General features: G+C 54.5%; 1 protein-coding gene across 6 annotated transcripts in view; it reads right to left on the reverse strand.

Moving 5' to 3' along the window:
- Positions 1-17,448, reverse strand: part of FAM222A (family with sequence similarity 222 member A) — a 109,709-nt gene that overhangs the window by 43,714 nt on the left and 48,547 nt on the right. For 4 of the 6 annotated variants that reach the window (XM_044989549.1, XM_044989548.1, XM_044989550.1 and 1 more), the window contains one exon: positions 10,860-10,991. The exons of the other annotated variants lie outside the window; for them this stretch is intronic. In XM_044989549.1, the coding sequence (XP_044845484.1) occupies positions 10,860-10,941 (82 nt within the window). In that variant the 5' untranslated portion in view covers positions 10,942-10,991. The remainder of the gene's footprint in view (positions 1-10,859; positions 10,992-17,448) is intronic. 6 annotated transcript variants of the gene reach the window in all.

Below are 17,448 nucleotides of genomic sequence, written 5' to 3' on the forward strand. Positions count from 1 at the left end.
GCATCCTTCAGAAGGTAGTGAAATGCAAAATCCCTCCCGCCCCCCCATGGGAGTAATGACACACCCCTCCCCAGCCTGCTAGAAGAGGTGCGCAGGCTCTGCTGGGCCAGGCGTGAAATCCAATCATGCTAAAACAGTGTTTACTGTAAAAAGCAGTGTTTTATGTTAGCAGTCAAACCCCTTTGTTCCTTGGCAGGCTTTGGTAAACAAACGGCACTTGTTATCTCATCTTTCTAATAAGCACCTGTGAAAAAAATAAAACATAACTCAGCAAAGCACTTGATGTGCTGGGAACAGGTGGGTTTATTCCACAAACATTTGATGCAGTTTGTTCAAAGCAAGGACATGGAGCATCACACTCAGACTTCTCTGCCGCGTCAACGCTTGCAACTACTCATGTGTTTTAGTTTCTGCCTAGCTCACCCATCCTCCACCCCTTCCATCCAGCAGCACATGCAGCAGAACCTGCTAGCCACGAACCTGACAAGACTTCGCACTTATCTAGTGCTTTACATCTTCAAAACACTTTGCACACCATTAACTCATTAACCCACATAGCACCTGTGGGAGGGGAGCCTTTTATAGCCTCATTTTCCAGACTGGGGCTGACAGCTAAATGAGTTGCCCAAAGGGTCTTCCCCTATTCGATCTCCTGGCCCCAATTCAGTGGTCAGGCCAGCCTTCTTTCCCCTCCAGGCTGGGGAGCTGAAAGTCCTACAGCGTGTTTCAAATGCATCATGGTAAAAGTTGCAATTGCAGCTGCAGATCAGAGAGGCCATGTCATTAAAAATAGGACATGATCAGAGGTTCTACCAGGCTGGAAAGAAAGAAGGTGAGTTTTCATTTAATTAAAAAAAAAAAAATCAAAGCTGTGAACCACTGTAGGTGCTCACACTTTGACAAAGCCTATTTATCATTAACATTCTCCATGTCAGGGGAGCTATGGGCCCCATTCTGTCCTTGGAGGTGCATGTGGGCGCAAGGTTACCTGTGGCTAACAATACAGCAGGTTCCCCACGTTGGTTCTCTATCTCCAAGTAGCGATCTATGCCGCTTCTTTTAGCGGTCAGCATCTTACCAAACCGGAAGCCCTTACGTTTGAATACAGCTAATTTGCTCAGCAGCAAAAAGTGACCTGGCAAAGGGGTCTATTTGGTTAATTCATAATCAATATTTTCCATGGTGCCACTTTAATTTTAGACAGCAGCGTGTAAATTACAAAATATTTATCAGCCAATAAAAGGAGAAATTCAAATAGGCACAGTAATCACTCCCCCACAGCGGCACTACGTCTCCGGCAATCTGAGGAGCCTCTCCCCACGTGGGGCTGGTTAAGGCTGGATTTTATACATGAAACGTGTAGCACAGAAGGAAAAACAACCCAGACTGGACCCCGCCCCGCCCCACCCCCCAACCCTTCCTATATGTACCTAATTTGGAGGGCACAATCTGCTGCCGCTGATGAAAATGACCTTTCTGACCAATGTCACCCAGACCTTCACCTCCCCTGCAGTAACAGTGCAAGTGGGAATTACTAGCTAAGACTTCAGCTGTCACTGCCCCCACAAATAAGCTGATCGAGAAAAGCGCTAGTGGAACAAATCCTGGCAGAAACAGGCTCTTTAATTCCCTCACTCAACTTCTCTTAAGTCAGCGTTCCCTAAAGCACCCACCCTAAGATCCCCATGTCCACTTTGAACCCACGTCCTTCGCCTGCCTTCCTTCGGGGCTGGAGGTTCTGCTCTTTGGGCTGATGCCAGGACAGCAAGAGCTCCAACGCCGGGGGTTCTTGGCTTCATACCATGGGCTGGAACAACAAAGACTTTAGAAGTGGCATCAGAAGCTGTGCTAAGGACTTCAGAAGGCAGACTGAAAACCTGGGCCTGATAAGCAACCGAAATCCTTTAGTAGCTATACAAAGGAAGTTGTGTCAGAAACAGGCATGCACTGAAACGTCTGAACAGTCTTATCAACACAGGCACTATCTGTCTGTGTACAGCCCCGCTGTCAGCACGGAGTGCTCTGCCTCCAGCCCCCAGCCTGCACCCAGCCCTGGCATGAAGCAGCCATCAAAAGACAGACAGAGACGAGACCACGACGGGGCGGGTGGGGTGTGGGGGTGGGAACGAAACTTGCTCTGTTGAGAAAACGTTGGCTGTGAAAGATTTGGCCGCTCCACGAAGCCACACGGTCTCTCAAAGCCAAACGCCTGCCGCAGCACTACCTGCTGCTGTGCACACACAGCAGGGCCCAGACACCCGCGCAGAGGCTCACCCCAGGGCTGCAGCCCCGCTGGAGACAAACAGAAACCTCTGAGGCCCCGGAGCGGCAATTGCACCTAGCGAGCCGAAATGGAGGCCAGCGGACAAGCAGGTGGGAACTCTTCTTTGCTCTCCCCAGCGGGAACCTCTGTGCAAAGGTTAAAGTCACCTTGAAAGCGAGGTAAGTGCCCCGGCTACAGGGCGATGCCCAGGCTGACGCAGGCAGCTGGAATCCCAAAGAGTCGGACTGCATGGGCAAAGAGGCAGCCTCCTTTCCCGGGCCGCCGGAGCTGTCCTGTGATCAGCTCCACCCGGGGCTGCTGTGACGTATGACATGAACAGCACCCCCTGGGCGAGGGAGGGAGATTTAAGGCTCCCGTTGGGACAGGAGTCGCACAGAGCACTCCTCGGATCTGGAGCCACCAGAGCAGCATGCGCAGGACTCCTCCGGATGGTCCGTTCAGAGCCGAGGGCGTGCTCCACTCAAGACAAATCCAGGGAGGTGCTGGGCACAGAGACCCGAGAGCATGACGCTCGCCCCGGCAAGCCAGCCGCATGCAGAGCCCAGAGGAAGGAGGCAGTTGGGCCCCTCATTTAGCTTTATTCCTCGTAACGTATTTTAGCAGGGCTGCGATTCGTCTCCTCTCAGCACGGAGATGCCCAGGGTGCTCGGAAGGAATAACACCCCCGGTCTGCACAGGAACCAATGGCGGGGGAGAAGCCAGCCCAGTGCCCCGACACTCTCTGCACTGCAATACACACCGCAGTTTCACCCGTGACCTATAAAGCCTTAAAACAGCCTGGGGCCCGGTTTGCAAAGATCTTCAGGTGCCAAACGATGCAGATAGGTTCCTAGTGGCATTTTCAAAAGCACCGTAAGCCCCTAGTGCCGTTCTGCATCTTTAAACATCTAAAGACATTTGATAAATGGTCTAAGATACCAAAGACCAGATTATCTATCATAGCAAGTTAGCCTCAGTGCCTCCTTCCTCAGGTTGGCTGCTCTCCTCCGCCCAGAGGCCACAGTATTTGGAGAGCGACAACTGTAAATTCCCCCTTGTCAAACCTGTTGCTTGACTAATTACCTTCACAGTCACCCACTCCTGATGGAAGTTAGTGTCCAGGCTATGGCCACAGATCCTCAGAAACCACACAAAACTCAAGAGTCAATCAGAGCAGCCAACCAAGAGTTACCTCCAAAGGGGGGGAGCAGGGATGACACTGGCAAAGGATGACCTGTGCTCCCTAAAATGCTGATGGTAGGCAGACGCCTCTCCTCTGAGTCACTTGCTGCAGGAAGTTGTGTTGGGGGCTTGGCAAACCTTGCTCTGCCCTTTGCATTAGTGCTGGATGAGGGCCCTTGTAGCGCTGTGAAGGAGGTAAGTGTTGATAGCATTACTGTCTTTCTGACCACTGAAAGCTGCCTGACGTGCTGTCCAGGAACAGAGGTGTTGGCCCCAACGTCCTGGCCCAGCTCCAGTTACATTTAATCTCTTCTAAAATTACCCAGGTAGCCTCAATAGGATGTGGGAGCCTCTACTTCTTGCTGGCTTTTGTGATCTGTTTACTAAGTAATGGACTGAGACCACAAGCTCATTTCACACAGCCCACGAGACAGCCATCAGATACTAACAACGTGCAATCCTTATTGACCTGGGCCGGAATTGAACTGGCAACCTAGAAATAGGAGGCTCTGGTACTATTTACCAGCCTCCCGAGCTGTCCAGCCCCGCCACTTGCTATAGTTCAGGCGTCCCTGAGAATCTATTTTTAATTATTTTTTTAAATAGAAAGCGAGCGCCTGGCTCAGGAAGCGCTCCATAACGCTGAGCTAAATATTGATCCCAACCAATTACAGATGTGCATTTCCTGCTCACACCACCGCAGATGCACTAACAACCCCGGCCTAGCAGCAGATGCACCGGCGTCTAACGGAAGGCACATATCAAGTGACATTTAATTAAATATAAGCCACTGCTACATCACTGCAGAGAGCAGGAGAAGACCAGGGGCTGGCCAAGCTGAGAGGGGTATTATTTGATTTATAATTTAAATAAAGCTCAGAATTCCTGTAACACAAGGAGAGAAAAATCAAAGGGGCCCAGCCTGCTGAAGTTAATTGGAGGTGATATTTTCCGAGGATGCCTCCTTTTGCAGAGCATCCCTGCTCCTCTGCAAGAAGGCCAGGAAAGGGAGAGGGGGTCCGGGGGAGGATAGGGAAGGCCAAGGCATTGGCTCACTGTGCTGGACCCCTCCCTTCCCTGCTGTCTGCCCAAAAGCTGGGTGTCCATGCAGGACCTTTTCCTCTGCCGAAAGCAAATGGCCCCCCTCCTCCTCGTTCACCCAGGGAACTGAGCTTGAAACCACAACGCCAAGGGCCTGGCCGAGCGGCTCGATAAATCTGACAGGAGACACACTTAGAGATGGCAATAAGTGGCCCTGTGGGTACAGAGGGAGGCCGGGATGGGCGGGCGACAGCCTAACGTGCTGGCTTTAAGAGCTATTATTGGTTTAAAGTCTAGCTGGAGAATGCTGCCTGCAGCAGCTGCATCCCAGGTGAAATCCCACAAGGCTGCAGGATGTCCCACAGTGCTCTGGGGCATGCATGACAGCCCTGCTGGGGAGCCTTAGCACTGAAGAAGCTGTAACGAAAATCATCTCTTCACACAGCAGAGCTGTGCTGTGCTGTGCTGTCCCCTCAAGGGTACCTTGCCTTCCCCTGTCTGAGAGCCAAGTGCCCAAATGTTTCCAGGAGCACAGGGCTGGAACGTGGGGCTGGTCTGTACAGCCAAGGCACTCCTTAGAAGAGCTGATTGTAGCAACGGTCCAGGTCAGCACAGGGACAGCACATGGAGGGCAGGGGATATTGGTCAGAGTTAAATGCAAACAGCAATATCTTCCTGCCTTGGGAAGAGACAAGGCCTAGAATGACCCACCGGGCATGGGTCTCTGCGGGGGGAGGCACACTGGAGCTGTTCGCCAACGAATTCCATAGCGTCCTGGGGGGACAACGAAGTGAACGTGGGTGAGTGGAAAGCTCTTCTCATCTTCAGAAAGGGAGAAACTCCAGCCACAGACGAGAGCCTTATTTACGGCTCAGTGAAGTTTGTGATTCCTGGTGGAACAAAGACTTTAGACCTGTGGCACCAGGCCTTGAAGCCCCTAGGCTGGGGGATTCTAAGGAGCAGACGATGGAGCTGTGTAAAAAGAGGCAACGTGGCCTAGTGGACAGGACTCTGGACTAGGATTCAAGAGACTTGGGCTCTATTCCTGGCTCTGCTGGGTGACCTTTGCTGAGCGTGCCCTCTTTGTGCAGACTGCTGGCCCTTGGGGGCAGGGACTGCCTCTTACCATGCGTCCGTACAGCACCCAGCCCAGTGTGGCCCAGATATTGGTCAGGGCCAGTAGGTGCTACTGTAACACAAACAACAGAAATAGCAGGTGGCATTTTGGAAGGCTTCCATGAAGGAGATTCATGGGTAACTCAAGCTTCATGTTGCTCTGGCTACCTTGGGCGTGGGAACAAAGGGTGTCTAGGCAAATGTGGCCCAGGGGGCCTGGTAACCTCCAACGTGTCTGGGTAGTGGTGGTACAAGAGGTTTCAGAACTTGCTGGACTGTTTGTTTTTCCAGAATCTCTGGGTGGCTTTTCCAAGATTAAGAAAGCGGGTTTGGCCTCCCGGTAGCAGCCCTGGTGCAGTGGTGAGTCTGAAACTGTCCAGTCAGGACTCGGGATGGCAAAATAGAGCCCAGATGCCTTCAACCAGCCAGCAGCCTTCCCTGCTACAGGCCCTGCCCTGCACCTGGCAGGTGCTGGGGCCCCTCATCCAGCCCCGGCTCTCTCCCGGAGAGGTGGAGGAGGAGGAGGCATTGCTAGCTCTTGGAGATTCAGATGAGAAGCAGGCCAAAGGCCCAGGAAGTTCCACGAAGGGTCTCACAGCGGATGTGGCATGGGTCTGGAGAAGACACACTTCTCTCCTCTGCAGGAAAGGAAGCCCCTGACTGGAGAAGCCCTGATCTGTTCCCCAGCCCATCTCTCCAGCTTCACCTCAGCCCAACCCTTATCTCAACACTCAGAACTACCCACTCCAGTAAGACCCTGCATGAGGTCTGGGCAGATTTACACCCAACGTCACCAGTAGCACACAGCTCTGAGCCCTCCCATCTTCACCAGCACCCGCCACAGGCCGAGGGGCAGGCGAAGCCACCGCGCTGGTCCGGGGCCGACAGGCTCACCTCCGCACACGGGAGCACTGCCGAGGTACCGCATTTTGGAGCGGCCCCAGCAGTGGGGACCCCACCGAGGCCCCCCACCGTCTTCCCATACCAACTAAGCAACTCACAGAGGCTGTGTGCACAGGTCGCTTTCCAGATGCCATGGGGAAAAGGTATAAAGGGAGAAAAAGCAATTAACCAGCAAGAGAGGGGAAGGGAAAACCTAGGGTGGGGCCACACCTGGGTGGCCAGGGCACCGGGTCCAGAAACGTCAGCAACACACGCAGCTCCCGGCGCAGGCGGGGACATTAGTCAGCTCACCTTTTACGTGAAATTAATACAAAAATTAATCAGAGGCGCAGGCAGGATAATAGGATTTCACAGTGGTGCCAGGCCAGGCGGCCACCGTGCCGAGCGCCAGACTCATTTAATATCGACAGAAACAGTGCCAGAGGACAGAAATAAGACCCATAAAGATAATTACTGAGATACTCAGGAGCAAATTAAGCAATCAGAGGCACTTCTAAATTGTGGCTCGTTGGAGGAGAATGCTATCTTTTTCGATTACCTAAGCAGGCGTTTAGCAGGAGGCTCAGCTGCCCCCACACTGCACGGGACCCAGGCTCGCCTTTCATTCTGCTTCGCAGGGCTGATGGCAGCTTCCCCTCCCCGTTTGCCACAGGTGTAATAAATAAAGAGGGGAAAATTATATTCAAAAACAGATGCCTGGCCCTGGATGTCACCTGCAATTTAATCTGAAATAGCAGGAGGCCTAGAGAAGAAGAGGCGTGCTGCATTTTCCCATAACGAGCGGAAACATACGGTCAGCTAAACTTTGATTAAGGTGACCTGGCTGCCGGGCGGAGGGAGCGAGTGCATTGTGGGGGAGTGGGCTAGCAGGAGACACTTGCCGAGAGAGGACAGAGCAGCTCCAAAGTGGCATAAAGCGAATCAGTGGCCCGTGGATCTCTTCTTACCCGCCCCTCGGACTTGGGGGGGCACTAGGGGGCCGGAGGAGGAGAACCTGGCTCAATAAAGGCAGCAGCAGTGAGAGAAAGGGACAAGCAAGGCCTCTCCCACAAAAAAATGCTGCAAGCAAAGAGACAAACAGGTGCGCCTGGCATGGCTGGCCCAGGATAGGGGAGGGTGTGAAGAGCCTCCCCTCACGCAGTTATCAGGCACAAATGCTGTCCCTGCACTGCCTGCTCCCTCCGAGCACCCTGGGGCACCAGTTCCCCAGCATCGGCCAGCAGAGCATGCGGCACCCTCTGTCTGGGCTGGTGCAGGCGGTGCCCACCGCCTCCCAGATTTCCCCCGGAGAGGCCAGAGCTGCACCCACACGGGCCTGGCCCAGTGACTCAGCGGCACAAGCTAGCCCGAGTGCCTGGAGAGTGCTGGGATACTCACATCTGGGGCTCTGCGCACACCGGGCATCACGCCGACGGTTATCAGCCCGGTAAGAAATGCCATAAATAAAAACGAAACCATGGCTGTCAAAAGACGCACAAAACAGTCCCTCCCCCATTGAATTTGTAAAATCCGGTTGGTTGCCTTCGAGCAAATCAGCCAGGATCGGCTGCATGGCAACTCGTTGCTGTCTAGACCTTCAGCGGCCAGAGCTACTGGCCCCGACTGGCAGCCTCGGCAGCGGTGCCAAGAACTGGACGCGCATGGAGGCTGCACACCACTCTCTCCCTTCTGCACACGGGGGACGCCTGCACCTGTGCTGCATCTGTTCTACAGGGAGGAGGGCAGGACCCCTTGGCACCATCACTCCAGGGTCTTCTCACACCTGCTCTGCACATGCTCATCTGAGGCTTAGGCTCCTAGGGAATCAGGCCCAATCCCAGCCTTGGGAGTCAGGGAAGGTCCCATTCAGCTGTGGTGCGGATCGGAAGGTGGGCAGCCAGCCACTGCACCTATTCACCTGATCCCTGCCTCTCTCCGACACGAACGCTTAGCTCACGCTGTTATTCCACTTGCCACTCAGCGCACTAGCAGCAGGGTTTCAGACACGCGGGTCCCCCCACCACGGGACTTCACTTAATCCACGACACGGGGTAATATCTCACACGGGACCGGATGCACAAAGGCCTATTAACTCCCCCACTTCCAAAGCTCCTTGGTAATTTAGACACATTTCAGACAAGGACGCCTGCCCCAGCCTGAACATCCAGAAGGCAGAACACAGGAAGAACCCAGCCCTTGCTTGTGAACCTGCCAGCACCCAAAGTAGATTGTGCACTAATTGATCCACTGAAGGGGCTCGGGATTCCTTGCGCCTCCTCTGTCCTGAATGGGAGGAGGAGGAAGGTGATGGTCTTTCCAAAAACTTTCTTCCTCCTTTTACTGAGTGCAGCATTAGGCAGGCTGGTGGGTGTTTCCCAGGATCAGCCTCGATGGTTCAGAATCCCTCGCAAACGACAGCTTGCAGACGCGCCTGTTGCCAATTAATATTGGAGAATGACCAGCCATCCTCACCCCCAAACCCCGTCCCCGGCTCCGATTCCCACGGCAGTCGGGGAAGGGAGCCTCTGAAGCCCTGTGCACACATTCCCTGAGCCCAGCTCAGAAGAGACGTAGCTCGGTATCCAGGCGTGACCGAATAGCAATAGTTTTACAACAACAACACTCAATTGCCTTCCAGACGCTAATAAGAAAGACTCGAGCGACGCTGTAAGCTCTGAGCAAGTGTCTACACACACAGACATGCTCGGTTCGCTCCGCACACTGAGCCAGCAGTGGCCTGCGAGAGAGGAGAGGGGGCAGCAACCTTCCCGTTCTGGCACAGGGAGCAGTGGGGAGAGCCCCTGGCGTCCTTCTCCACTGAGTCTATTGGAAACACTGGGAGGATTCTTCCCCTGAGGCACAAGAGGAACTCAGCCCTGGTCTACACTAGGCGGGGGGGCGACCTAAGATACGCAACTTCGCTGAGGTCGGCGTATCTTAGGTGGACTTACCTGGCGGTGAGGACGGTGGCGAGTCGACCGCTGCCGCTCCCCTGTCGACTCCGCTTCCGCCTCTCGCGAGCTGGAGTCCCGGAGTCGACGGGGAGCGTGTTTGGGGATCGATCTATCCGCGTCTAGACGAGATGCGATAAATCGATCCCCAACAGATGGATCTCTACCCGCCGATCCGGCGCGTAGTGAAGACCTGCCCTCAGAGACCCACGTGAACTGAAAGGAAAGGTGCCTTCAGAAATACAAACAAGTTTGTAGATTTTTAAGGCCACATGGGCCCACTGCATCATCTAGCCTTAACATGGGCGTCCCCCTGAACTAATTCCTGCTTCAAGTCCAATAGCTGTGGTTGGACTTGACTGTATCTTTTAGAAAAAAAGGATCTGATCACTTCAGACCCCACCCACCTCTGCTTAACAAGGCAAACTCAGCAGAGTGGTCTGGTTGTGCTGGGGTGCACAGGTAGGGAAAATACGTCTCCAGGAAAATACAGATCATTAACCAAATACCTTGGGGCTGTCACACGCTAAAAAGCGGAGCTTTAGTAGTTGATTTGTCTTCAGCCCGGAACGCTTACAAATCCAACCGAGACCAGTAGAAAAAATATCCACTCCCCTCTTTAAAACACACATTCATCACTTGAGAATCTTAACGTGTCTTTCCCAGCCGGAGAGGTCAAACCTGCCTGCCTAAAGCAGGCTCATTAAATATACATTTAATCATGGTTTGGATTGAGAGACAAAGGCTGCTCGAGACAGGTGCTTTACTGGCGTGACCTTTTGGAACCCATTTTAATGTAACTAGTTTACAGCTTATCTGAAAGGCCAGCTCGTCAGGAACAGCAGAGCTACAGCAAAACTGGGAAAAGTAATTATAGGAGAGGGAGGGGGAAGGGTGGGTTAGAGAGATTTTAAGGAGGCTTCAGAGCAGGTGTTTGCCACGGCACTTTGGAGACATTGCTGCAAAATTTTCTGAAGTTTGACTTATCAGCCAAAGCGACTCAATTTAATTCGCTTATCGCGTCTCCTTCCTTTCCCCCTCCCCTCCCCTGATTTTCCTGTTCTTTTTAATCATCAGTTAAAGAAATGTCTTTTTCAATGAGACAAGAAGCATCAAAGCAGCAAGTAGGCAAATGCTTCCTATCAGGGAGGAAGGGAACTGGACACGGGCTGCCTTCCGCCTCCCACAGCAGGAGAGGCACAGAGCAGAGAAGGGCCTCAGGGCTAACCCGCTCCATGGGACAGGGCGCTTGGAAAAGACAGCACAAGGCACAACCAAGCACGAAGCCTGACAGCGCCAAGGGAGGTTTGAAGGTCAATGAATAACTTGATGCCGGGAAATGAACTGGAGAGATCAGTGCAAGAAGCCCCCTCTCAGTGCACAGCATATGCCGTCTCCCTGGCAAAGTCCCAACAGGCACTTACACTTCCGCGGTTCCAGGGTCTTGTTTGGACATGCGAGGAGCTGGGCTGGTGGGTTCTGGGTTCTCTGGAGACAGGCCAACATGGTCCAAGCGTTGGAGAGCGCTGCTGGAGTCACGACTGGAGACCCTCACGCTGCAGACAGACAGAAAGGGAAGGCGTCAATAAGCAAACGGGATCGGCCATGGCAGCTGAGCGTCACACGGCCTCTCTCCCCCTCACGAACACTGCACGTGGCTGGGAAAGCCGGCCTGTGAGTTAGACAGCGTGTGATGGGCGGGTGACGCTGGGTCTATGTGCATTAAAAGCAACGTTTGTCATGAGCCCAGTCATAGGCACCGACTCACTGGGTGCTCTGGGGCTGGAGCACCGACGGAGAAAAATTGATGGATGCAGCCAAGCTCCCCGCCCCAGCTCACGTCACCTCCACCTCCTCCCCTGAGCATGCCACGTCCCCGCTTCTCCTCCCAGAGCTTGCTGCCGCAAAACAGCTGTTGTGCAGCATAACAAGCTGTGGGAGGGAGAGGAGCGGGAATTCGACACGCTCAGGGGAGGAGGTGGGGCCGGTGCGGGGATTTGGGGAAGGAGCCCAATAGGGGTAGGGAGGGGGCGGAGTTGGGGGAGGGACTTTGGGGCAGTGGTATAGTGAGGGCGGGGCCAGAGGTCAAGCACCCACCAGCGCCAGGAGAAGTTGGCACCTATGAGCCCAGTGACCACAACTGGATTAAACATTTCCTCTTCACGTTGGATGGGAGACGACCTTTCTTACACACCACGGAAATTTCATCCTGTTCTATGTTTTCTCCAACAGAAAATCAAAACCTGAACAATTTGTAGTTTAAGGCTGAAAAATTTTATTTTTCATACCCCCTGTGGCTCCAAAATCCTCTCTACCCCCCAAAAATGTTTGCTTCCTTCCAACTGTTTCCACTCCAGCTCCGCAGGTGACATCCCCTCAGCAGGGCAGCACAAGACACAGCCACGTGACTTTCACGCTTGTGCAGTTTAAGACCAGCGTACAGCGGGGCATTTGCAGTGGCAGCTCCAGAAGGCTCTGTGGGTTACCGAGGTCCTGGGCTCCTAGGCTGTCTTCACTGCAAACCAGGTGTGATTTAACTTCGAGATATCTAGCGCGAGGTAACTATCTACATACAAAGCCCTAGTGGAGACAAAGCTCTGCAGTTTTTATCTTGATGTAGCTAGCTAAGCGTGGTGGTGGGGGAGGAAATCGTGTTGACCTTGGCTAGCCACAGGGAGGTAAAAGCTACCTCCACGGTGCCTGCGCTAGGTCTACACAGCCTGGTAGTTATTTCGAGCAAACCACCTAGATGTTAGCACACGTCTCCTTTGCAGTGACACCCAAGGCCTGGGGCTGGTGGGGCAGGACTGCATGCTGCCTTAGGACAGACTCCGGGCGAGCAGACCAAACCCCATCAGCGAGGGACGTCCCCGTCTGCTGTGAGACACGCTGACATCACACAGAGTGGGCAAAGGACAACGTGTGTGCGCCCCAGCCTGCTCGCTAACGCCTCCGAGATGTCCTGCCCATTAATTATCCAGCCTCCTGAGCTGATTCAGCACGGCTGTCTCCAGGAGCCAGGGTCACACATGGCAGTGAAGTGATCAGCGTCTAGCTATTATGACCGTGCTCTCCACCCAGAAAGGCAGCGAGAGCTCCTGTCCCGACGACTCTGCTATCCCACATAAAGGGCAAAGGGAGGGGAGCAACACACACAACGATTCTGACACATAAATCAATGAGCCACTCCCACACCTGCCCCTCACTCTAACCATGATTAGTGAGCCAGTTTCCCCCAGGCCTGGCCAAAGCGGATCCCGAGAAGGGATCCCAAAGAAAAGTGGGTTTCAGTTCCTATTCTGCCTCTGCGGATGCAGCCTGCATACCCAGAACAGCCCACTGCCGCCCCTGCAACGTGCCGATGCCAATGTCAGACAGCGGGAGACAGGCCGCTTGATTGTTCGCTGGAATGATGGACACCATCTCCTCGCAGTACATCATAAAGCATTCGATTACTTCCCCTGAAAGCTGGCCATTAAGATCCCAGCCTAGATCAAACCCTCCATTTCAAGTGGATATTGGGAAAAGCCTCTATTAAAAACCACTCGAGTCCCAGCGTCTGCCACCAGAGCTCAGGCTGGCCTCGAAATCTAGTTGACTAGAGTCAGAGGGGTCAGGCCAAAGTCATTCCCAACAACGGAGCTACAGTAATTGTAGATCCCCTTCAGGAGCCTAGATGGAAGGCATAAATTAAAACTAATTCCTCCTGATGTACTCTCACTGCCTCGAGTGACTCCTGGACCAAGCTTTCCTTCACAGACGGGGTAAGGAGAGGTTGACTCGAAGCATAAGAAAAGCAGGCTGCAGTCTCTGTCCTTCAGAGCCAGAAGTTCTGATCCATTGCTCTTGCTGGCTGAAAGTTACTGACGGCTGGGTGTCACAGCCGATACATCACATGGCCCAACGCTTTGTCGCGGAAAGTCTGCCCCATCTCAGCTATTCCGAGCAGAGAGGGGACCGTTCCTACCACCCTAACCCAGACCTCGGTGGGCTATTCCGAGCAGAGAGGGGACCGTTCCTACCACCCTAACCCAGACCTCGGTGGGCTATTCCGAGCAGAGAGGGGACCGTTCCTACCGCCCCAACCCAGACCTCGGTGGGCTATTCCGAGCAGAGAGGGGACCGTTCCTACCGCCCCAACCCAGACCTCGGTGGGCTATTCCGAGCAGAGAGGGGACCGTTCCTACCGCCCCAACCCAGACCTCGGTGGGCTATTCCGAGCAGAGAGGGGACCGTTCCTACCGCCCTAACCTAGACCTCGGTGGGCAGGGAGCACCACTTGTCAGGGCAAAGGGGCAGGCAGGGCTACAGGGAAGAGGACTCAACCTGCTTTAAACGCATTGGGTTATTTTGTATATTGTGCACTTACACAACCCTGGAGAAGATCACCACTTCCCCCTCCAACAGGGGGCAGTGATGTGTGTGCAAATTCCCCCCACCCACATGCAATATCTTTTTCACGAGAGTCAGGGAGTGCATGCTTTCCGTTTTCCCAGTTTCACTCTCACCCTTCTACGAATGAATCCTATTCATGGCATTTCAACCTGGGTATTTCCTCTTTACACAGAGCAGAGCAAGGATCCAGAACCAGGACCTGACCTGGCTCCCTCTGCAGGTCAGCACAAGCTCTACCAGCCCGCTGCTGCAGAGCCTCATTCAGACAGCATCCAAAGCTCGCAGCTGCTGTACAGACAAATACCATCTACACCCTGATGCACTTGCAAGGTAACTTGTAATAAAGTAAAATTAACAACCCCCCCTCCCCTCCGCTGGTCTCTAGCACCTCCCACCCACACAAGTCACAGTGCTGCACAAGCAGTAGCTGACCCTTCTCAGTGCTAGGGTTGCCAGGTGCCTGGTTTTCGACCCGCCCCATCGAAAAGGGACCCTGGCGGCTCCAATCAGCACCACTGACCAAGCTGTTAAAAGTCCGGTCAGTGGTGCAGCGGGGCTAAGGCAGGCTGCCTGCGTGCCCTGGTTTGCGCAGCTCTCGGACATGCCAGCCACTTCCAGGAGCCGCCTGAGGTAAGTGCCACCTGGAGTCTGCACCCCTCAACCCCCGCCTGTGCCTCTGCCTCCTGACCCAGCCATAAGCCCCCTCCCACACTCCAACCCCCCTGCCCCAATCCTGAGCCCCCGCCGGCACCTCAACCCCCTCATTCCCAGTCCCACTCCAGAGTCTGCACTGCCAGCCGAAGCCCTCACCCCTTGCCGGAGCCCCCTCCTGTACCCTGAACCCCTTATTTCTGGCCCCACCCTGAAGCCTGCACCCCCAGCTGGAGCCCTCACCCCCTCTTGCACCCCAATCCCCTGCCCCAGCCCTGAGCCTCCTTCCACACCCAAACCCCTCATCCCTGGCTCCAGCCCAGAGCCCGCACGCCCAGCCAGAGCCCTCACCCCCTCTTGCACCCCAATCCCCTGCCCCAGCCTGGTGAAAATGAGTGAGTTTGGGGGGGATGGAGTGAGCGGGGGCAGGGTCTCGGAGAAGGGGCAGGGCAAGGGTGTTCGGTTTTCTGCAATCAAAGTTGGCAACCCTTCCCAGTGCCCTCCTCTCCCCCTCCCAGAGCCAGTACAAACTGTTTCTTCACTGCGTTCTCAAAGCTTTGCCCAAGCTAGTTTTATGGCAAGTTCCTCCATCCTCCTTTTCCATACAGCTCGGAGCATGCAAAGGACTCCAGGATAGATCCTGCACAGAACCTTCTACCCGCTCGGTGCTCAGACCCGAGCACCGCTCCAGGAGACCTGCCAGCTGGACAAGCACAGAGTACAAACCCACTCTGCTCCCAGGCACAGCACATACATGGGACCTGCAGACGGAGGGCTCCGCCAGTGCCACTAGGGGAAATCTGCTCCATCGCCCAGATCCTGTTAGCGGACATGAGCTGCAATTTCTGAACATCTGGGGTGTTGGTTCCCTGCAATGCAAGCCACAGCCAGCGGGCCAGGTTCCAAGCTCAGGTCCTGGATTCCCAGGTCTCACTAGCACCTGTGGAAAATCAGGGCCTGCGTTTCTGAAGCTGGGCACCCAAAAATGGAAACACCCCAAACTAAAATGGCAGTTTTGAGAACTTAGCCCATACACACCCATACATGAGGGTGTGCGCGGGAGCTGTGCAAGATCCACAGGCGTGGGTGTGCCTGTGGGGAGCACGGCAGCAGAGTCACACTAGGACTTTTCTCGGCTGCAAAACTGCCTTTTGTTTAAGGAACAGAGTCATCTGGGCTGGGGTTTGACGTGACACGGCGGGCACCGCTCATTCAGATGCAACGCTATCACAAGCTTCTCAGCTCTCCCCCAGCTCAGGACGTAGCAGCCAAAGAGCTGATTTCTCTTCGCAGCCTGGATCCATGATTGCATTCAGCTGCTGGGAATGAAGTTAGCCACACTCAGAGTGAAGCTCAGTACAGTATTCCAGGCACAGCCTGACCCACTGAGAGCCAGGGGAAAGAAATGCCTGACAACCTGGCAGATCTCCGCTACCTAACAGAACAGGCAGGAGCAAATTAGGGCAGATCGCAGGTTGTTCTCATTTTCACAGCATTTGTTCCCATTATTTCGTCTTCGGCTCTTGGATTCTGCTGCAGCGTGAGGAATAGACCGAACACACTGGAGTTACATCTAGGTCACATACATGTTATTTGTATTGCACACGTCCTGCTAGCCACACTTGTCCATACACATAGCCTGCATAATTACAGGCTGTCCGATTTAGCGGGCCCGGCCCTGTGTCCTGCCACATCACAGAACAGTCAGTCCTGTCATGACAGCACCACCTCAGGCCATGGCTCTGGTACCGTGACCCAGCTGCATGCACATCATGCCATGCACGACTGGCCTGCAGGCCGGACGGGCCAGCGACAGGGCACTTCTCTCGAGGACACAGAGCGAGGCTCAGGGGATTGGAGCCTTTCAATGGTGGGTCACTGCTCCCAGGGCAGATCGGACTGGCAGTGCCAGAAACGCAGCGCCCTTTGATGGCTGCTCAAAGGCCGATGTGAAATAAGCGGCAGGGTCCGCTTCCCAGCAGACAGCTCCTGACGTGCCTTCCATCACCACAGCTGGCCCCTTGGCAGGTGGCATCAGTGGAGATGGCCAGGAATGAATGGCCCAGAGAGACTCAATTCCCCATTCCCCCAGGGGGTCGGAGCTGAGGCCTATCTGGGAAGGCAGCGAGCAGTGACACTTGCCTGGAGATGCTCGAAGGACCCCCAGAGCAGGCTGTGCTCACCAAACAGTCCCGAGTAACAACTAACTAACAAACACCACCCCTGAACTGCCCGCGGGGGCTTTTCCAACCTGCCCGTTTTATTCCGGGGGTGTCTGCTCACGAGCAGAGAATGGACTCAACATGGAGGGTGCCCTGGCTGACCAGGAGCCGGCTGACCCAGGAAATGGCTCCTAAATACCTGCTATTGTACATCGATGTCTCCCAGGTCACTGCTGGAGCTGCCTGCTCCAAGGGGGCTCCCAGGCCAGCTAGGCAAGCCCCAATCAGCCTCCTGGCGAGGGAAGCACCCATCCAGCTGGGATACCTTCCTCTGCTGGGACCAGACCTGCGGATCACCTCTGTCCACGCAGTTCCTGCTGCACCAAGGAGTTCCCTCCTCCCACTCCCCGCCCCCCATGTAGACACTTTCCCCCTCCCGGGGGCTGAAGCTGGAATATCCGCTCAATCTGCTTTGACTGCAGTGCACTGCTTAATGGTTGTGTTGGAGCAATTATAGAAATATCTTTTTCCTGAGCACAATGGACAGACGTTCTTGGAAGTCGCTTGCTTTCGTCTCTGACCTGACAAATGATCTTGGACACACGTGGATTGCTCGCTCCCTGCCTCCCCCGACTCCTCCCAGGAGTGCTCTTCCCCTGCGGGAAGGCAGGCTGCAGAGTAGCCAGTGTAACTTCCTGCCCTCTGAGCAGAGGGCAGATGCAGACAGGGCTGATGATTAAATGGGAACTGGTTCTCGGGGACACGTGCCCTCAGATTCGGCCTTCAGAACTGGCCCCACCTCTGG

Source organism: Mauremys mutica, chromosome 16 (assembly GCF_020497125.1).
Source record: "Mauremys mutica isolate MM-2020 ecotype Southern chromosome 16, ASM2049712v1, whole genome shotgun sequence".
Taxonomy (NCBI): Eukaryota; Metazoa; Chordata; order Testudines; family Geoemydidae; genus Mauremys; species Mauremys mutica.